Raw genomic sequence first — 21,802 nt, forward strand, 5'->3', positions numbered from 1 at the left:
CTTACTGATTTGTTGTTAAGACACTGTCTTGCTAATCCCTTTAGTATGAACAGCTTGAGTGTCATGCTGTGAGGTACGTCTTTGGAAATTGACATTAATAAAGTGTAATATGGTTGGGGGTCAATAACCTTACTGATTTGTTGTTAAGGCACTATCTTGCTAATCCCCTTCGTGTGAACAGCTTGGGTGTCACGCTGTGAGGTACGTCTTTGGAAATTTACATTAGTAAACTGTAATATGGTAGGGGGTCAATGTCCTTACTAATTTGTTGTTAAGGAACTGTCTTGCTAATCCCCTTCGTGTGAACAGCTTGGGTATCATGCTGTGAGGTACACTTCTGAAAATCACGTAAACCGTACGTAAGTGTAAATGAGTCACCCTATCTAATTTAATATCAAATCATTACCTAACTAATCCCCTTTGAGAGAACAGCTTGGGTATCATGATGTGAGGTACGTCTTTGGAAATTTACATTATTAAAGTGCAATATGGGAATGAGTAAATGGCCTAATTTAAAATTAAGGGATTAACTTGCTAATCCCCCTCGTGTGAACAGCGTGGGTATCAAGCTGTGAGGTACATCTTTGGGATTTGAGGGAAAATGGGCTATACCTAATGTTAATACATAGGTAAATGACCTTAATAATTTAATATCAAGGGATTATCTTGCTAATCCCCTCGTGTACAGCTTGGGTGTCATTCTGTGAGGTACGTCTTTGAAAATTTACATTAGTAAAGTGCAATATGGGAATAGGTAAATGACCTTACTAATTTAATATTAAGGGATTATCTTGCGAATCCCCCTCGCGTGAACAGCTTGGGTATCATGCTGTGAGGTACGTTTTTGGAAATTTACATTATTAAAGTGTAGTATGGTAGGGGGCAATGACCTTACTGATTCGATGTTAAGGCACTGTCATGCTAATCCCCTTCGTGTGAACAGCTTGGGTATCATGCTCTGAGGTACGTCTTTGGAAATTTACATTATTAAAGTGTAATATGGTAGGGTGTCAATGACCTTACTGATTTGTTGTTAAGGCTCTATCTTGCTAATCCCCCTCGTGTGAACACCTTGGGTGTCACGCTGTGAGGTACATCTTTAGAAATTTACATTAGTAAAGTGTAATATGGGAAGGGGTAAATGACCTTACTAATTTAATATCAAGGGATTATCTTGCTAATCCCCTCGTGTGAACAGCTTGGGTGTCATGCTGTGAGGTACACTTTTGGAAATTTACATTATTAAAGTGTAATAAGGGAAAAGGTAAATGACCTTACTAATTTAATATCAAGGGATTATCTTGCTAATCCCCTCGTGTGAACAGCTTGGGTATCATGCTGTGAGGTACGTCTTTGGGATTTGAGGGAAAATGGGCTATACGTAATCTTTATACATAGGTACGTCTTTTTACCTCCCCCCCCCCCCCCCCCCAGCTTTGCTCGCATATTACTACTGTTGACTAATCTCACACTCTGCAAAACTCAGTAATTTTCACTTAAACGTTCAAGATAATGGATATATAAAGGCAACAATACTCCCTCACCGACGGTTAGCTATAGATATGTCGATTACTCGGATTGATTTAAGTGCCATTTACTCAATGTCATTTACTCAAAATTTGTTTTTGTCGTTTTCTTATAAATCATGTATTGTTATATAGTTATTACTACTTAATACGTTACAGAGAAAAAATAGGACGTGCACTTGAGGCCCGTGTCTTAGGCTTCCGAAGCTGGTTGAAATACTATCATTATGCAGAAAGCGCAAACATAACCAACTAGCATGGGGGTCAGCGAGGCGGACGAACACGGGGAGGGTAGAGCGTCAAAATAAGAACGGTCCTTCACACCATGAATTTATATCTCCAAAACACTTTCGTCGAATTACTGACTTAGAGTCTAGTAAGCCAAAGGCTCTAAGAGAACTTACTTGTTTATCCCGTATTGAGGAGGAAAAGTCAATGGGTCAGACGAAAAATTGGTCAAGCGAAAAATCGCTTGAAGACCACAGGACTAATATAATTTCTACAAACTTCGTTTGAGAGCAATTAACAAGACAACATACAAATAAGGCCAAAAATGACAGAATACTGATTAGTATCAAAGGTCGCTAAAATTCACTAAAAATTACAAGCGCCCCCTCCAACTCACACATATAGGTTTGTTCTCTCCCTTTCGTTTGGCTTTGTTCCCATTCCCACTCGACATTTGTGACCTCAACTGGATGACTACCAAAGGCAACATGAAGAGAACCAGGAACGCAGGATAGGCCATTCCAATTGTCCAGTAGGGCACTGTCGAGTCCTTGTAGGGATATCTGAAAAATGATATCTGAAAAGTTTTTATAAATCCTATTCTGCTGAACTATCCTTTCCACAATTTATTAATACTCAAACCCCAATGGAACAAAAACAGTCGACGAACCATTTCTTTGAGTACTTCACAGCTAATTTAAAAACCTAGTTGGCCGGATAAAAGCGACCTGAATCGATAAATTTGAAGAGCCCTCCAGCGCTCACAGCACCAGCAATAATTTAAATTGCGTTCTCATTTAAAACAAAAATCCATTGCCAATAAAAAGGAGAAACTGCCCGGGATGTGTTGTTTTGAGAAAACGAGACACCTCATTAAGGAGATATCGCGTTTGGTAACCGTGCGAAAGTCAGCACAAAAGGGACAAGCTTATGAATACCTGATAGTTTCATCGTCACAGAAGAAGCCCCTGTGAAATACAGGAAGCAGATTGGCGGTCTTCGCAGTCAGGTACTCCGCGAGAAGCAACACCAACAGAAGCACACAGTTGAACACCTTAACAACATATATTGAAACAAAGAGGCTCGGCAATGGGCGTTCCCAATTAATGTTTCGACCCTGCTAACTCCCATTCTTGGTTTAATTATCAACTAAATGAAGCAGAGATAGGAAAGTTTCAGAATAATAAAGATTAGTTCATGCTTTGTAATATCATACTTGATGGATTGATTCTCCACAAAGACAAACGTGTATACCGATGAGGTTAATAACTGAGGTAAATAACTTTTTTATTTGACTAGAATGGGCAAAAACTGAACTGATAGGACAAAAACTAACTGGACACCAAACTTAACCTAAAACCCATATAGAACGCACTATCCTCGCGCACAAACTCAGCTGCACGGCGCGTGATCAGATGGTTGTATAAAAAAACGTGAAAGACGATTACTTGGAAAACGAGACAAGTCTTCAGTTACAACCAAAGAAGTGAATGAACTGATGACTTAACTATTAAGTCATTGGTAGAAACAGCTTTGGGTAGTCAACAAAGCAAGTGACTCTACATACGCGACAATTAGCAAGTAAAATACAGTAGAAAACCTAAAAATGGAGAACTCCATTCTTATAAAAAAAACCCAGTGGTGCCAAAAGAATCAGAACCATTTAAAACAACTTTATATAATAATTTTGGGCAGAATAATGAAAGACAGAATAACAAAAAGCACAAAAAACTCACAATGTATATCAAAACTATATTTTTTGAAAAATGATATCGGTTAAAATTATTAAAACACTTAACTATATCTTCAAATCCTCAGCACCTCCAATTTGAGCATGCAGGTATTATCAATCCTCAATTCCACACAGCAACCAACAGAAAAACAACCAGGCAAATGAAGGCAACATTCAAAAAATTTCACAAAACCTGTATCTCTTGATAAATGACATTAAAAGAAGCTGAAATGACTAAATAAATAATAAGTAGTAGAAAGACCATGAGACCCGTTATTTCCGATACTCTGAGACAAGACGGGCAAAACTACGACAAAATTACGGGCAAAACTAGAAAAACCAGCAAATAATATCGAAGTAAAAATACAGTCCGATAAAAAAAAATCACTAACAAAATTGCTTATGCTCCACTAGAAAGCCGAAGAGACCTGTCATTATTGAGACTAAGTCACAAGTCAAGAGAACAACAAAAAGCAAAATTCAAAAATACGTATAAAATTTTGAAAAAAGATTATTTTTTAGTCATGAAACCATTAACTATCATTTTAAACGACTCAATACGTTCACTCATTCATCCTTGCAAAGCCAGTGGGGCTTGTCAAAAAAAATTAAGTGAGAAAATTGCAAAAAAAAGAAACAAAGGCAAAAACTACATTTAAACATTCATGAATACACATTGTATCGAAGTCATAAAAACCAAGAACAACTGACTGAAAACAATATACTGGTTCACTGATAAACTAAGGCTTCATTAGAACGCCACTGAGACCTTGAAAATGATAATAGGCAGAGCACAACAAAAAGAACATAGGGCAAAACCAAAAAAAATCATTGAAGGTTTTCTATCAAATCAAAATTATCATAGATATAAACGCTGTCATCAGATATAAGCTGAAACACCACGATAGAATAATTAAAGCCTCGTTAGAAAAAACTGGAGCCCAATAATCGATGAGGCAATCTGATACACCAAGAAAAAACAGAAAACATAGGCAAACTCAAAAATTAGCAAGAATTTTATGAAAACCAAGCATCAAATTAAACACCAAGCACTGACAATAATTTGCCTCTAAAACGAAAACTTGTTTAAACACTAATTTGTCACTTCATTTCGAAAGCGGTTTTCCTACTTTTAAAACTGTTAGTTTATTGCTCCCTTCACTATTCAGACATGAACAATAGCACTGTTCCAATTTACTTGATCACAAAATGATGAAGCAACCTTTGCAAACTTTTCAAAGGTTTTCTTGAAAAAAAACAACAAGTAACTGTAAAACAGAAAAAAAAACAACCATACGGCTTTCAATTAAGAATCATTAAAATTTGATATTCAATTGAAGTCAATAAAGTGTTAAAATTTTGCAAAATTTTGTTTTGTTTTTTTTTTCAAATATGTGCTCTCTAAACTAAATTACAGCAGATAGACAAGCAACAATGGCATAATCACTGAACATTGTTATAAGTCAATGTTGAGCTACGTATCATAAAAACCAAACGCTCAATTGGGATAAAGTAGCTTTTCGAGTTCAAAGGTTCCTCTTTTTTAAGAAATTATTATAACAAAAGCCATATCTTAATATCCAGTTCATGCAATCAGTGATTCTCTGGGATTTCGTTTTTTTGAATCTGACCAACTGAGTTAACATTAAGAGACTAACAACGGACGACTGGCTCTCGAACGACAGGCGAGGCCGTTTAATTTATAGGGAGAGCAGCTTAGAACTTTTGTGTGGTTGCACAAAAGCTGACCGCAGAGGGCTTCAACCTTCTTTTGCGTACAATCGCTTTTATATTAGCATGAAACTTTATTTCAGAATGCCAGAATGCAAGCAACTTATATCACACAAAAATGCAAAATTCAAGCCTGAAAAAGTCATTCAAGAAGTCAAAGAATGCTATAGAATAAAAGCGCAACACGGTCAAGCAAAAACTTTGCATTAAAAACACACGTCTACAATAACTGCCTCAAATTTTGTTCGAGAGCAAATAATAATCAATATTTGTTATCTTGGTCCAGTTGAAAAGCTGAATTTAAAAAAATTGTTTCCTTCCTTAACTTTATTATGCCTGCCTCACCGACCGAACACGAAAAGAACTATTCTGTCTGCTATAAAATTGAATAGCAAAATCATCTGTTATTTTACAAATTAGGTTTCTTTTCATCCATTTGTCGCAAAAACTTATATACTTTAACATCAATTAATAGCAGGAGCATATATACAAGTACGTTTTAAACTTTTCGCGGATTTTTTTTTGAAGAACCCCAAAAACATCGAATACGTAATTTTGTAATCAGAAAGGCAGTTGAACTTTTTTGGAGTCACATTTTGCAATAGAAAATAAAGATAAGAAGTTGAGCATTCCAACCAGCCCAGGATTGCTATGCAAAAAGGTCATTGAAAAAGTTTTTCTAGCCACTTATAAAGATCATTTGCTTCACGACTATTTTTAAGTTAAAAATAGTAATCAGAAAGGCTTTGTATTCAGAAAGGCAGTTGAAATTTCTTGGAGTCACATTGGGCAATAGAAAATAAAAGTAATAATTTAAGCATTTCAGTAAATCCCAGGATTGCCATGCAAAAAGGTCATTTATTTAAAAAGTTTTTCTAGTCACTTAAAAAGATCATTTCCTTTACGACTATTTTTAAGTTAAAAATAGCCACTTAGAAAAGAGATGAACTGGCGCGTCGACGTGCGTTCAATTGTATACGTGTCATTATTTTTCCCAACGACTGAGTGTGGGGGAACTGCATAGAGAGCGTTGGTCAAGCTCTACTCAAGAAACCACGAAGAAAGTTTAAGGTTCTGCAAAAAACTACTGATTTTCACTACATTTTAATCACTTTCACAAATTTTCATTTTCCTCCATATTTGCCGTCATTTTATGTAAAAAGTTAAACACTTTTTTACAACATGCAAAAAATAAGTAAAAACAGCAATTTGTTTGAAAATTGTAATAGTTTGATAAAACTGCTGATCAAAGAATTTCAAATCAGTGCTGAACAAAGTGCTGAAAATTGGCATCGACATCTTGTGAAGAACGAAACTTCTCAAATTTCCGTTTTTCGGATTATTTTTTCACTTTTTGCAAAACGAGCCTTGTTAAATATCATAACAGTATATAGCAGCATTTTATCAGGGCGTAAACTATATTTGGAGGGTGGATTAAGCCAAATTTTCTAAAGGCTCAGAGAAAGGGGGCGAAAGAGTATATACTAGCAAATATAAAAATTAAAACCTGTGAGCCACAAAATTAGTTAGTGGATTATAACGCAGTGAGTATTGCTTTCGAGGATATAGCTTCTTAAGCTCTCAGAACATTTATCATATATAGCGACAGAACAATTTGCACCCGGGCGTCATAAAAAGAACTGGGCGCTGCAACGGTATAGAAGAATTTATTTATTCATCAGCTATTACACACGATGATTCTATAAAGAGGGAAGTTAGATAGACATAACATTGCTAGAAAAGTGACTGACCTCTACGGCACAGAAAGCATTAACAGTTGGGTGTGGCATTGTGATGGCTAGAGCCCTCCTTGTTGGATTGTAAACTTGTCTGTCCCCAAATGACAGCAGTAATTTATCTGAAAATTTACTCTCAAATTCAAAAAACCTCGCCATTTCTACAGCTAAGAATGTTAACGTTAATAAATCGAATGTTGAAAAATTAAACAACTAATTACGACGCACGTGTACACAGTAAAGTACTACATAACAACATCTAATTATAAGTGGGGGTATAAGAAACACAGGGGTGGTGGTGGGGGCAGTATAGATCTCATTTTTCTATAACACGGTTTTAACACAAAATATTAGCTGTCAATAGTGGTAGAAAATAGGACTCAATGATAGTTGTCGACAATAAATAACACAAGCACATCACGAATTTTGTTCTCGCCTTTGAAGCCATAAAATTGCATACAAAAGAACAGGTGAACAATTCATACTGCGTCATATGACCTTTAACCCATAATTAACTATCTTCAATTCAACCTTTCGACCCAGACGGATATAGCACAAATTCTTGTTCATAATGGGCATCAAAAGCATCGTACCATTCAAAAGTACGAGCGAGTCGATATGGGATTGACTAAAACGGTCAAAGTGACATGTTCCTCTTTTAGCTGTTACAGAGGATCTTCCGTAGGTGAAAATTTGTAGAACTTAAACCGAATTTAAGAGGTTACAAACTTAAAAGACTGAGCTTCATAAAATCTCCACACAAAAAAATCAGGCCAAATAAGAAATTTTCAAAGCTTCCAATAAAGCCGGGGCTGTAGCCTAGATAAATTTTTTTATGGGTGCAAAAATTACAGCCAGGCTGGGATGCAAACCAGTGACCTCCGGAGTCCTCGACAGAAGCATTATCAACTCGGCTTTCAGGTCCTTGCATATCCTATACTACAATCACGTTTATTGTAGGTCAAGTAAGAATTCTGCTGAAAAAACACACGTTTATAATAATTGCTTCAAATTTCGTTCGATAGCAATTAAACACCCACCATAATAAACATCTCGAAACGCAGAACTCAAAGCCAAATTTCTTTCAATTTATACTGATGGTCAATTTATACCTTAACAAGCCGACTCGGTAATGTGCGATCGCACCACATAAGGTTCCGACCCCGCTCATCCACAATTTTGGCTTGATTGTCTACCAAATGAGGAACATAGAAAACCCAAAAATTCAAGTATTTCAAAAAAAAAAATTGGTGTATGAACGAAAAGAAAGTCTCCAAAGCAAATAACTGCGGTGGAGTAAAAATGGCGCATTAGATTGATGAGATGTGCATATTTTTAGAAAGCGAGTGAAGACGAACAGCAAAATCAAACAACAGCAACAACAAAAATTAATTACATCAAAAACTTCATGTCCGTTTTAAAAAACAAAACTTAATAACACAGTCAAAATACCGTCAGATAAAAGTGATAGTAAACAAAACAACTTGTAATTCACCAGAAAAGATAAGGGAGTAGTAAAAAAAGACTTGGTAACAATTAGACAAAAAAGAACAAAAACAGTAAAACTGAAAAATTCGCACTGAAAGAAAAAAATTTTTTTAAACAATTAATTACGAAATAATGAAAACCATAAGAAATCAAATAAAATATCCCATAAGTGAGCGGTTACCAATGCTTCCATAGAAGGAATTAGGAGCTGTCGGTATTCAAATTTTTACGCGGTTACAAAAACAATATATAGACAACAAATAAAAAATCAAATAAAACTTTGCGGAAAACGCTTTCGAAACCGTAAAGCCATACTATCGTCATCAAAATGTGATCAATTGCACTTTCTGCAACCACCAATACTGTATTATGTGACCTCTCATTAATGAAAAAGGTAACAAGTAGACAAAAATGGAAAACAAAAAGCAAAATTGAGTACCACTTTAATTTTTTTTTCGAAAAAAAATATTTCCAAAGACATGAACGCTAATAATTACAGAATATAAAAACTAATTAGGTTCGTATATTCTTCCACAAGAAGCCCATGAAAATTTCAATTATCCAGAATATGTCTTCTGTCTACAAAAAGAACGTCAAACATGACAAAATCAAAATTAATTTACATTTTTTTTCGTGCCGAAACCAGTAAAGTCAATAAATTCTTTAAAAACATTAGATTGTGTGACACTAACACCCTTCTGAAACCTACCTTCGACAACAAAAATGTCATAATTGGCCAATACTGATGGTCAATTTATACCTTAACAAGGCGACTCGGTAATGTGCGATCGCACCACATAAGGTTCCGACCCCGCTCATCCACAATTTTGGCTTGATTGTCTACCAAATGAGGAACATAGAAAACCCAAAAATTCAAGTATTTCAAAAAAAAATTGGTGTATGAACGAAAAGAAAGTCTCCAAAGCAAATAACTGCGGTGGAGTAAAAATGGCGCATTAGATTGATGAGATGTGCATATTTTTAGAAAGCGAGTGAAGACGAACAGCAAAATCAAACAACAGCAACAACAAAAATTACATCAAAAACTTCATGTCCGTTTTAAAAAACAAAACTTAATAACACAGTCAAAATACCGTCAGATAAAAGTGATAGTAAACAAAATAACTTGTAATTCACCAGAAAAGATAAGGGAGTAGTAAAAAAACGCTTGGTAACAATTAGACAATAAAGAACAAAAACAGTAAAACTGAAAAATTCGCACTGAAAGAAAAAAATTTTTTTAAACAATTAATTACGAAATAATGAAAACCATAAGAAATCAAATAAAATATCCCATAAGTGAGCGGTTACCAATGCTTCCATAGAAGGAATTGGGAGCTGTCGGTATTCAAATTTTTACGCGGTTACAAAAACAATATATAGACAACAAACAAAAAATCAAATAAAACTTTGCGGAAAACGCTTTCGAAACCGTAAAGCCATACTATCGTCATCAAAATGTGATCAATTGCACTTTCTGCAACCACCAATAATGTATTATGTGACCTCTCATTAATGAAAAAGGTAACAAGTAGACAAAAATGGAAAACAAAAAGCAAAATTGAGTACCACTTTAATTTTTTTTTCGAAAAAAAATATTTCCAAAGACATGAACGCCAATAATTACAGAATATAAAAACTAATCAGGTTCGTATATTCTTCCAAAAGAAGCCCATGAAAATTTCATCTATCCAGAATATGTCTTTTGTCTACAAAAAAAACGTCAAACATGACAAAAATCAAAATTAATTTACGTTTTTTTTTTCGTGTCGAAGCCAGTAAAGTCAATAAATTCTTTAAAAATATTAGATTGTGTGACACTAACACCCTTCTGAAACCTACCTTCGACAACAAAAATGTCATAATTGGCCAATACTGATGGTCAATACTGATGGTCAAATTATACCTTAACAAGGCGACTCGGTAATGTGCGATCGCACCACATAAGGTTCCGACCCCGCTCATCCACAATTTTGGCTTGATTGTCTACCAAATGAGGAACATAGAAAACCCAAAAATTCAAGTATTTCAAAAAAAAATTGGTGTATGAACGAAAAGAAAGTCTCCAAAGCAAATAACTGCGGTGGAGTAAAAATGGCGCATTAGATTGATGGGATGTGCATATTTTAAGAAAGCGAGTGAAGACGAACAGCAAAATCAAACAACAGCAACAACAAAAATTACATCAAAAACTTCATGTCCGTTTTAAAAAACAAAACTTAATAACACAGTCAAAATACCGTCAGATAAAAGTGATAGTAAACAAAATAACTTGTAATTCACCAGAAAAGATAAGGGAGTAGTAAAAAAACGCTTGGTAACAATTAGACAATAAAGAACAAAAACAGTAAAACTGAAAAATTCGCACTGAAAGAAAAAAATTTTTTTAAACAATTAATTACGAAATAATGAAAACCATAAGAAATCAAATAAAATATCCCATAAGTGAGCGGTTACCAATGCTTCCATAGAAGGAATTAGGAGCTGTCGGTATTCAAATTTTTACGCGGTTACAAAAACAATATATAGACAACAAACAAAAAATCAAATAAAACTTTGCGGAAAACGCTTTCGAAACCGTAAAGCCATACTATCGTCATCAAAATGTGATCAATTGCACTTTCTGCAACCACCAATAATGTATTATGTGACCTCTCATTAATGAAAAAGGTAACAAGTAGACAAAAATGGAAAACAAAAAGCAAAATTGAGTACCACTTTAATTTTTTTTTCGAAAAAAAATATTTCCAAAGACATGAACGCCAATAATTACAGAATATAAAAACTAATCAGGTTCGTATATTCGTCCAAAAGAAGCCCATGAAAATTTCATCTATCCAGAATATGTCTTTTGTCTACAAAAAAAACGTCAAACATGACAAAAATCAAAATTAATTTACTTTTTTTTTCGTGTCGAAGCCAGTAAAGTCAATAAATTCTTTAAAAACATTAGATTGTGTGACACTAACACCCTTCTGAAACCTACCTTTGACAACAAAAATGTCATAATTGGCCTGTAATTAACGAGACTAGATAACAACCAGACAACAAAAGGAAAATTTTCGAAGTTAAGTGTTTTTTTTTTAAATTTGGAAAACGATTGTTTTCAGAGTTATGAAAAATATCTCAAATCAGAGCTATCTACTAAAATCAGAATATCGTCTCATCTATTTTTCCATGAAAAAGCAATGAGACCGGGTCATTGTACAGTAAAATTTCAAACGATTAAAAAGACAATGTAAAAACGGCAGTTGAAGACAATTTAAAAAAATCAATTAAATTCTTCGAGAAAGTAGTGTCGAAGCCGTTAAAATCCTAATCTATATCTTCAAGCATTTAAATAACATCAATTGTGCTTCACTTTGAAAGCCAATAATGTGATACATGAACTGTCAATAACGTGATAACATGACAAAACTAGAAAACGTGAATAATGGGCTAATACCTAAAAATTAAGAAAAGTTGAAATCTAGTTGTATCAAAACCAGTAGCCCCAAGACGTAAAACCACAATAAAGATGTAGTTTGATTGCAATAGAGAGAAGAAGCATGCTTTCACTGCTGACAATAAGCTACAAGTTGACCAAAGAAATACAAAACTAGAGGCAAAAGTTCAATAAGTCATTATTTATTTGAAAATCAAATACTTTTGAAATTCAAAACGACCCTAAGCTTTCAAGTAATCAACTAGATACAATAATGTTGAGCTAATTAGGAACCCAATTGAAACTATCATCAGTGAGCTTTTTTTCGAAACGTAATGTTATTTAATTATTGTAGAAGAGATCGAAATTTTTTTTTATAAAAAAGACCGACTGTTTACAATCCGAATTATTTTTGGATTATACCAGTCCAAGATTGGTCCAAAACTAGTCCTGCTAGTGCTTTTCGTTCTTTAAGAACACCTAATTATTCAATGTCAAAGATATTGATTTTTTGTTAGTTAAATAATCAAAAAAGGATGCTGCGTTTCGGATAATCAACGAATAAATTTAGCAAAAAACGGCGAAATTTTAATTACAGAGCACTCTCAACGGAATATGAAAAAAACCCATTTTGAGTCTAAAAAAATTGTGTTGGCGGTGTTTGGGTCTGTACTTCCTGTAAATTTAATCAAAATGGACTAAAGAAACTTATTTCGTGCTGTTTTTGAAGAAAATGTCTTAATTTAAGTATTTAGCCAGAATTTTTGACAAAAAAATAATAAAAAGTCTACAATATTCATTTGATTTTTTTTTGTTTTCACAAATAAAAATCAACAACACTTTAACAAAAAATTAACAAATTTTAGCAAAATTGGCAAAGTTTTATTCAAAAATTCTGGAAAAAGTGAATAAAATCTCGCCAGATTTCACACTAATTTCTCAAAATTTAAGCCTCGATAACTCCCTGTAAAAAACGAAAATTAAAAAAATCTTTTTAATTCCATATTCTACGCTGGACAAGCTTTCTAATGATACCAGTCTCAACTCTACGATGAATATATCGATCGGCCAAAATTGACTGAACAAAAAAAACCCGTTTGAGTATATAGTTCCTTCCCCCTCAAGAGGGGTCGGAACAATTATACTTTCAATTTAAGTTTTCAGCAAAAATTTTAGGGGATGATGTTTTGCAAAGGCGTCTGGCGAGCGCCGTCACTTTTCTATATCAACTGTTTATTATAAAATAAAAATTTATTTTCAAAAATTGCTACTGTAAAGCAATATTTCAAGCACTCAAGCACTTACGGAAAAATTCGCACACATCAAAAGCCTGAACGTTTCTGAGTTAACTAAAAGTACAATTTATATAATTCGACCGGACAGCTTTTTGCACATAACATTGCAAAATATTATTTAGAAAATATATTGCTCGAGCATTTAGAAGGGATCTGGAAACAAGATATTTCCATTACAATTTTTGAAAGTCATTATTTGGGAACAATTCGCTGTCTTCTCAATATTTGACTCCTTTACAGTGGAACAAAGTGCGTGGCAATTATTAAGTTCAGATTTTTTAAATTCAATTTAAGGCAAGTTAATTTAAACCAGAAAGTAAAAAAAGGTCAATTCAACTTGTAACTCAGTGGCATTAATTAAACTGTCCGAAATTGCTTTCAACAATAACATTAATTGAAAACTCGCTAGAGCTTTACCTTGAATAACACCATGTTTATATTCCAAATTTATGCTTCATTGTTTCTGTAAAGTTTCACGTGGCATTGTGTGTAATGAGACAAACTCGAAAAATTATAACAAATAACGCGGCTTTTTAAGTCCGAGTTAAATTTCCTCCAAAAATTTAGTCATTTTCGCCTGCACTGCTAAAACGACCTCTGAGGAAATTAAGTTCTCCCTGAGTGTTCAAAACTTTGCATTTTTACAGTTTGCATACCAAAGTTTAAAGTTTTTTTTTTGAGAAATTATATAATTGTAAATAATTGAGATTTTCTCATATTGTTCTTGCTCATTTTTTCTTACACATGCTTTCCTAGTTCAACAGAAATAAAAACGGCTTGAAAACAGCCTAATCACTATAGAAGTAATGGTTAAGTGACTTCTGGCGTTTATCGAGAACCGCGAAGCGTTTCGAGATATTAAGTCAGAATTTCGAAGTGATTTCTGCAGATTCACTTTAACATGCTTAAAACACAAAACGCGCACGTTTTAAAATGACGAAAGTCAACGAAATTCAACGTCTGGCTAAGTAGCAACGTCTGGCATTTTGACTTCAGGCAGTGCATACTTTCGGCATTTTAAAATGTGCACGTGTGTTTTAACGTCAAATTTGTTTCGGCAATTCTGAACCCAATTGCCGAAATGGGCGAATATAACAAATGGATTTTAATTAAGAAAAGCAATGGAAAGTATCATTGATTAATTGATGGGCAGTAATTTGAAACCCATTTTCGACAACCATATACGGTGCCCGCAGCAATTTATTGAAAGCCAATAAGTTTATGATAGCTTGCGTTGAAATTTAGACAATAAGTTATGATAGTTTGCGTCCCAATTATTTGTTTTGATTATCTTTTCCAACTGAAGAGATATTTGTCAGAATCTAAGACGTACTATAACCGTTATCAGTCAAAAAATTTACTGCTTAAAGGCATAAATAAGAGAGAACTCAGACAAATTTTGATTAAGATCTAACTAAACGCCTTCACTTAAAACAATTAGTTCTTTGACGTGACTACACAATCAAAAGCTTTGAGGCAACAGCTTTATCATTGTGTAATCTCAGGAAAAAATCTCATAAAGCGGCACGAACTGAAAACTGACGAGCTTAAAATACACAAAACCTTCCGCTTAAAGTCGAAAAAGCAAGAAATTTCCAATTACACACAAAAACTATGAGTGAAGAAAGAGGCAGTTAATGATCGCATTTAAAGTGAAAAGACCTGAAACGTTAACCCAATTCAACTCACGATACTAATCATAGCACTTCAATACCCCCAAGGCCGTATTCAATTGACAGCAATATAATTGTTTTTCTAGGAACTCAAAGAATTTTTATAATTCCGAGAGCAAACCAAGGAGTTTGTGTACAGTTGGCATGGAGAATCCGTATACGCCGGGCCAACAGAAGCAGCGGAGGAAACGACGTTGCGACAGAATTTCTCCGAAACAGGCCCCCGCCAGTTACAAAGCGAGCAGGATGCCTACGTGAGAAGATGCTAAGATTGGACGAGGGAGTACCGGCACACGGCACAGCGAGCAGAAACACAATACCAAGACTGAGGAGCAAAACACACGAAGCATGGAAGAAGACCGGGAAGAGGAAGTCTGCCGACGACCAGCGAGAATTCCGTGGGAGCTTCAGGAGGATTGCACTGGAACCCGAGAGTGCAACGAAGCTCGACACAATGGACCGAGAGCCTCTTGTTGTAGCAGACAGCCCGCCCTGGGAACAGCGCCCCCACCAGGCCTCCTTTCACACCGACCTTACGAGGAGACTGAAAAGAAACGATGAGGATACAGAGAAAAGAAAGATAACCGAAGAGTTTCTTGCGTCACTCCCTCCCTGTGACACACAGGTTTGGACAGATGGATCAGTGGACAAAGGACACGGTGGGGCTGGAGCAGTTGTCATCAGAGAATCGGGAAGAGAGGAATTGAAGACAAGCGCAGGATTATTCTGCTCCTCCTTCACGGCCGAGATGACAGCAATCAACATGACCCTAGAACATCTTCAGCGCAACTGGACAACACAAACGGTCAGGATACTCACCGACTCACTATCAGCAGTGGAACGTTTGGAAGAAGGACCGGAAAAACAAAGGTGCAGTTTAGGTAGACAAATCTGGAGCAAGTTAGCCGTATGCCCTGGAACCCAGATAGTTTGGATCCCTTCGCACTGTGGAGTACAAGGCAACGAAGAGGCCGACCGAGTAGCAAATGCCGCCACAACACTGGAACCAGAAAAGAGGCCAATCACTCTTCAAACGGCGACGACCGCTATCAAATTGGACGCAAGGAGGGAAACTCTGAAGTTCTACGCAGGTGCAGCCAGGATCTTCAAAGCGAGGAAGCTTGACAGGAGAAGAGACCAAACCATATGGAACCAACTCATGTCAGGCCACAGCCTGCTAGACAGGGCAACCCTCAGAAGATTTGGGGCGACAGAATCGGACCGTTGCCCTGACTGCGACGAACCCCACACTGCTGAACACGTCATGAAGGTTTGTCAACGAGGGGCGAGCCTACGACATCGGATGATGGGAAACGAGGAGCCAAAAGACCACTTTATCAATAACCCAAGGAACCTAATCAAATTGGTGAAACACGCGGGGATTTATCCATATTAGCCCGGGAGGGGCTACACGGATCCTGAAGAAGAAGAAGTTTGTGTACAAGGGAGCATCTTCAAGGCACATCGGTCAATATTGGACACAACCAAATTTGTGATTATAATTTTTCCAACTTTTTCAGAACGTAGAAACTTCAACTCTATCTATGATCAGTGCGGCAAATACGTTGAAAATGTCTTCTATGAAAGTTCATACGCTCAACACTATTAGATTTGATAATAGATAATCTTTTGTTTAATAGATAAGCTTTTCAGTGACCTCACAGCTATTTTAAGAACAGCAGGTGACAATAAAAGCAACAGTATAGTATGGTATAGAAGCAGCCATGTGTATACTATGCCATTACCATATATGGTAAGCATACACTTTCAGTAGATTTGCAGATACAAATTGTCAATACCTCTTTGTAAAAAGCACCGTACTAGACAAGACATTAAAATTTACAGCGTGAATCAACTGAGCTCTTTTTACCCTCTAAAAACGGTAACAAAACCGCCTCTTAAAGCTTCACACTAAAACTACAGCTTATACCATGCAGTAAAACGCTGCACAAAACCGTTAGAATTGCAAACAACGTTTATACCACCTCTTACTTATTATAGAATACCAAACAAAGCTAGCTAGCTCAGCAGCAATTTGTCTTGCATTTCAGCTGAGAGCTAGATAGATAGATAGAAACCGTGGTAATAATGGTTAAAGACGGGAAACGAATAGCTTACCATAAAAGGCAACCCATCATCCAATGTAGAGGAAAAACATGGCATCACCTAAGAGCACTGCTGCGCTTTTACATACTCTCGCAAGGCAAAGTTGGTTGCAGCAACAGTATAAAAAGCGAAGACAACCGAGAAATGAACAGTTTCGCAAATATTTTTGAAATTGGAAACATCAATTATTATTGAATCTTTGTTGTTCAGAATTACATCTACCTTCATAGACGCCTTTGGCAGAGATAATTTCAGACTTTTCAGCAATCCGAAACAGAATTGAAACAAAATTTTACGCCGTCAATTGACTTGAGAAAATACCCTCTAGAACTGCATACAGTTAGTTCTCCGAATCCACCGCAAACAAATTTTCAAAAGTCGCAAATTTTAAAAACTCTAATAGCTTACTGAGCGTGTTCGGAAGATTCTTGCTATTTCAATCCAGCTAACTTTGTTGCATTACTTATCTTATTCGAAATCAGACAAAACGCGACTCTTGATTGGAGAATGTCACTAAGCGGAGCAACGGTTTCTGAGAAGACCCTACAAGACTTCATCGACCTCAAGATGAACAAAATTCACGACTTCATGCTCATCAAGTTCGCCACCAAAGACTTCAAGGTTAGCAACGCTTTAAGCTTTCAGGGGGTAAAACAATGCATTTGAAATGTTCATGCATTTATTGCACATCTTGCTGGAATAATGAGATGATTCTGTGCTTGATTCTGAATTGCATCTCAAAAGTGAACAGCTAATTCGGATTTATTGTTTTTAAGTTGTTTTATTTTTCTGCCAGTTGACAAAACAAGTTACTTGCATAAAATCTTGACTTAAAAATTATTTTGATAACACAGTTCGGCATTTTTTAATGTAAAAAATATATCACTCATCAAGAAAAACAGCTCTATAAATAGGATGAATAGAAAATTGACTTTTTGCTTCAGGAGTTAGTGACGAGTCACCTGGAGCCGAGAGACACAAAAATAAGCAATGTGGACCAGTGGGATAAAATGAAGGGAATGTTGAGTGAGAATGAGGCAGCATTCATGGTATTCCCTCTCTCCTTCAAAATCAAAGAGGGTACGTGGCATATCATCAGACATGGGTTCATTTACAGAATAAAATTCCAATTTATATTATAGATACACAGGGAAAGAAATAAGCAAAAAGGCTAACAGTTACTATTTTCCTCCTCCGTCACCCCCTCGCCCCCCCCCCCCTTCGAGTCAATACATCGAGTCCGTTAATTGGCTTTGTTCAGTTCTTTAGATGAAAGTAGTTTTCACGAAAAAACTCATGACACTCAAACTGATCCCACGTTTCACAGCAACATCTACTAAAAAGGCTGAGTTCTCAACTGAAAAAAAATCTTTACTATAAGCAGAATTCGTAAAATTTCAAAAATAAACAAGATTTCATTCCAGGTGGTGAAAGAGGCAAAGTAATCCTGGCATCTTGGATTCCCGACAACTGCAAACAGAAGGAGCGGATGGTATTCGCAGCATCCAAGGTCTATCTCAAGAACAAATTGGACGGAGTGGCCGAGGATTCCTTCCACGCTACAGAATTGAGCGAGTTGGACTATTGCGAAGTTGCCACAACTGTTTCCAAAGGAAAAGCCGACGTGTGAACAAAAATCACCTCCAGCAGAAGAATATCAAAGTGCAAAATAACTCTAAATAGTATATGTTTCTGTTTTTTAAACTCTATCTTCATTGGCTCTCAATGTTATAATTAGATAATTAGTTTGCTCAAAAATCAATCTATAGAAAGACTAAGATTCAGTCAAATAGTCCTCATTTTTGATGCGAATAGTATGCAAGACAGACAATTTGCGGCTGTTACGTAATTGCACTGTAGAAATTTCTTTGATGCTTCATTTTTTCCTTTAATATATCATCCGTTTTGATCTAAATGTGACTGATAATCTTTCCTTCAATTGAAATAAAAGTTGCAAGTTAGTCTTCTCCTTACATTACCCAATATCCTTCAATACACAACCGGATCTGATAAGACGAGCACAGCCGGTAGGCTGCCGGAAAACGGCAGATTCAAAAGAGCTTGAAAGAGGTACAGAGAAAAGCTAGAATTTTCGAACCTGTTTTCTCAGAAGTTTCAAAAACCTGCTTTATGAAAATCTTTAGTGAGGAACATCTTTAGTAACAAAACCTCTTAGCCCCAATACTATTAACTTAACCATTCGTGAAAACTCAACAACAGCTGAACCAACTTTTAGTTCCGCTCTTCAAGCAGTCGCTGTGCACAGTGAATCTTAGACGCTAGCAAAGCGCTGAAAACTGCCCAATGACTTTGATGCCTTCAGTTTGCTCGCCTCAAAGACACAATTCAAACAAAATTAGAAAAAGTCAAGTAGTACTCGTGTTAATACCGGTCATCATAAATCGAAACATACAAGTAATCAATAAACAAATTAAAAGCATACCCAAGTATAACCTGAACAATAAAAATCTAAAAACAAAATGGCAATCTGAATACCAGGTGTCATCAACTGTTTTATCAACTTTATCATCAAACACCAGTTTTATCAACTCAATTTTTCGTCAAATGAAGATCAGTTTTATCAAATGAATTTGTCGTCCACTGAACACCAGTTTTATCAACTGAATTTGTCATCAACTGAATAACAGTTTTATACTATCGAAGTCGGAAGTTCATGCAATAGTGTACCAGGAGAGGCACGTGCTAAAAACTGTAACTTTGAAAACCAAGTCATAATGTTGATTTTATAGATGTAATTCAATGGTTAGGAAATGGATGACTTTTTCACGGTAGCAAAAGAAGATTTGTGAAGCAAATCTCACGAAAGTTTTAACTGTTGACAAGGAACAACAGTGGGCAAAGGGTAGCCCAGGCATATCGTGCCAAAGTAACTATAACTCAAGGGTATTTTTTGAAACACCACCAACACTGGCGTCAGTGAAGCAAGCTGATTAGTTTGCTTCTCTGACGTCCGGCCACAACACCGCCAACACTACACATTCAAAACTAACTGAAGGCGGAACACCGCACAGTTTTTTCTGGTGACCCCCCCTAACCAAGCTCGAACGCGCAACCTCAAGGCAAAGGCAAGGGCAAAGGCAAAGACAAAGACCACGAATCATCCCAAAAGACCAAGACCCATCCCCCCACTGAAAAATAAAGACCCCCCAACACAGTCAACATTTCAACAACACAAAACACAAAGCAGAATACAAACCTCCTGACAGCAATGCCGAACAGAACCATGCAACCACCCGTTTTAAAAGCAAAAATCAGGGTGATGGGGGAGAAAATTGCGAAGAACTTGCAAACCATGAGCGAATTGATTGACAGTGGGAACATAAACGCAGCGAAGAATGTTCATGAAAAGGCGGCGGAAACATTTTCGGAGTTCGAGGAAACCAGTTACGAGTTGATTTCACAGCTTGACGAAGATCAGCACGAGGAGTACATCGGAAAAATCACTGACACGTGGAACAACATCGACGACATGAAAATTAAAATTCAGAATCACCTTTCGCAAGAAAACACCACAACAAACTACAACACACAAGACAACAACGAGACAACAGTAACAGCAAACTCGACATCGGATAACTCAGCAACCAACAACAACATTAACACTAGAGCAATTGGACAACAGCAAACATCCGTTAACAGAAGTTTACACAACGAACAACCAGAAACTAGCAATTCCGCTCAACGTGACAACCTCAACAGCTTTTGGTATGATAGACTAGCTTACTCAAGCAGCCTAAACGACCAGCAGAACAGAGTTACTGGAATGGGGGACACACAAACATTCAATCAGCCAACAGAACAACCACAACAATTGTCAACAACGTTATCACAACCAGTTCCATTCTATACGCCTTATGTGGAAGCTCTTCCAAAGATGGATCTTCAGAAGTTCAACGGTGACCCGAGCAAATGGGCAGATTTGTACAGCCGTTTCAGTTTCATGATTGGAGACACTCAGCTCAGTGATGGACAGAAGATCGCCTATCTACAGGGACTTGTAATTGGAAAAGCCTAAGCAATTGAAGGATTTGCCTGCAACGGACACCTGTACAAAGATGCAATAAACGAATTGAAACAGCGGTTTGGGAACCCAAACGTCATTATCAGCAACTTGTTGGAGAAACTCATCAACTACAGGCCACCAACGACATCTCTTCCTTGGACAATTGTAAATTTTTCCACATTCATTAACACCATGACAAGGACACTACAAGAACTCAACTTCGAAGCCGATCTCAACAGCACGACAATCTTGAAGCATGCAACCGACAAACTACTTTACAGCGAAGAATTCAAATGGAATCAGTTTGTTTTACGACGAAGAATTCAGCAGCCCACACTTGCAGACTTCAACCAATGGATTAAAGAAATAGCAGAAGCACATGAACGTTCAACGAATCAAGGACGAAGCAATACTAGTCTCAGCACAAACAGTGATACACATCAACGAAAATTCAATTTAATTGGAAACCGACAATTTCATCAACAACCAACTCATCCAAACAGGGAAGAACAGCAGCAACAACAACCAACACAGAACATAAACAACATTAGCAACAACAGGAACCAGTACAACCAGAGGAGCACAACACAAATGCTTCAAGCAACAAGGGGAAGCAACAGCAACAACCAGCCTCTGCCTTGTGTCTTCAACGACGGTAATCATCAGTTATTCCATTGCCCAACGTTTAAAGCAAAGACAGCAGACGAAAGACTACAAACGGTTTATCAGTTGAACCTTTGCAGAAACTGTTTGGGAGCAAATCATCGAGCCAACAACTGTCCTTCAACCTCTAATTGCAGGGAGCAAAGATGCGGACAGCGACACAACACTATGTTACA

The 21,802-nt window shown here is 36.4% G+C and overlaps 2 protein-coding genes across 3 annotated transcripts in view; one reads left to right on the forward strand and one right to left on the reverse strand.

The window, feature by feature from the left end:
- LOC142342696 (phospholipid phosphatase 1-like) overlaps nt 1-21,802 on the reverse strand; it is a 518,061-nt gene that overhangs the window by 35,920 nt on the left and 460,339 nt on the right. The window contains exons 2-4 of one of the 2 annotated variants that reach the window (XM_075394194.1): nt 6,969-7,077; nt 2,693-2,808; nt 2,152-2,317 (exon numbers count right to left, since the gene is read on the reverse strand). In XM_075394194.1, the coding sequence (XP_075250309.1) occupies nt 2,152-2,317; nt 2,693-2,808; nt 6,969-7,007 (321 nt within the window). In that variant the 5' untranslated portion in view covers nt 7,008-7,077. The remainder of the gene's footprint in view (nt 1-2,151; nt 2,318-2,692; nt 2,809-6,968; nt 7,078-21,802) is intronic. The other variant, XM_075394193.1, reaches the window with a different exon arrangement.
- LOC142342153 (uncharacterized) lies at nt 16,735-18,900 on the forward strand. The gene is made up of 3 exons (XM_075393357.1): nt 16,735-17,560; nt 17,884-18,019; nt 18,364-18,900. The coding sequence occupies exons 1-3, from the start codon at nt 17,447-17,449 to the stop codon at nt 18,567-18,569; spliced, it is 456 nt and encodes a 151-aa protein (XP_075249472.1). The 5' UTR covers nt 16,735-17,446; the 3' UTR covers nt 18,570-18,900.

The sequence above is a fragment of the Convolutriloba macropyga genome, chromosome 7 (assembly GCF_964194025.1).
Source record: "Convolutriloba macropyga chromosome 7, txConMacr16.3, whole genome shotgun sequence".
NCBI classification, from domain to species: Eukaryota; Metazoa; Xenacoelomorpha; order Acoela; family Convolutidae; genus Convolutriloba; species Convolutriloba macropyga.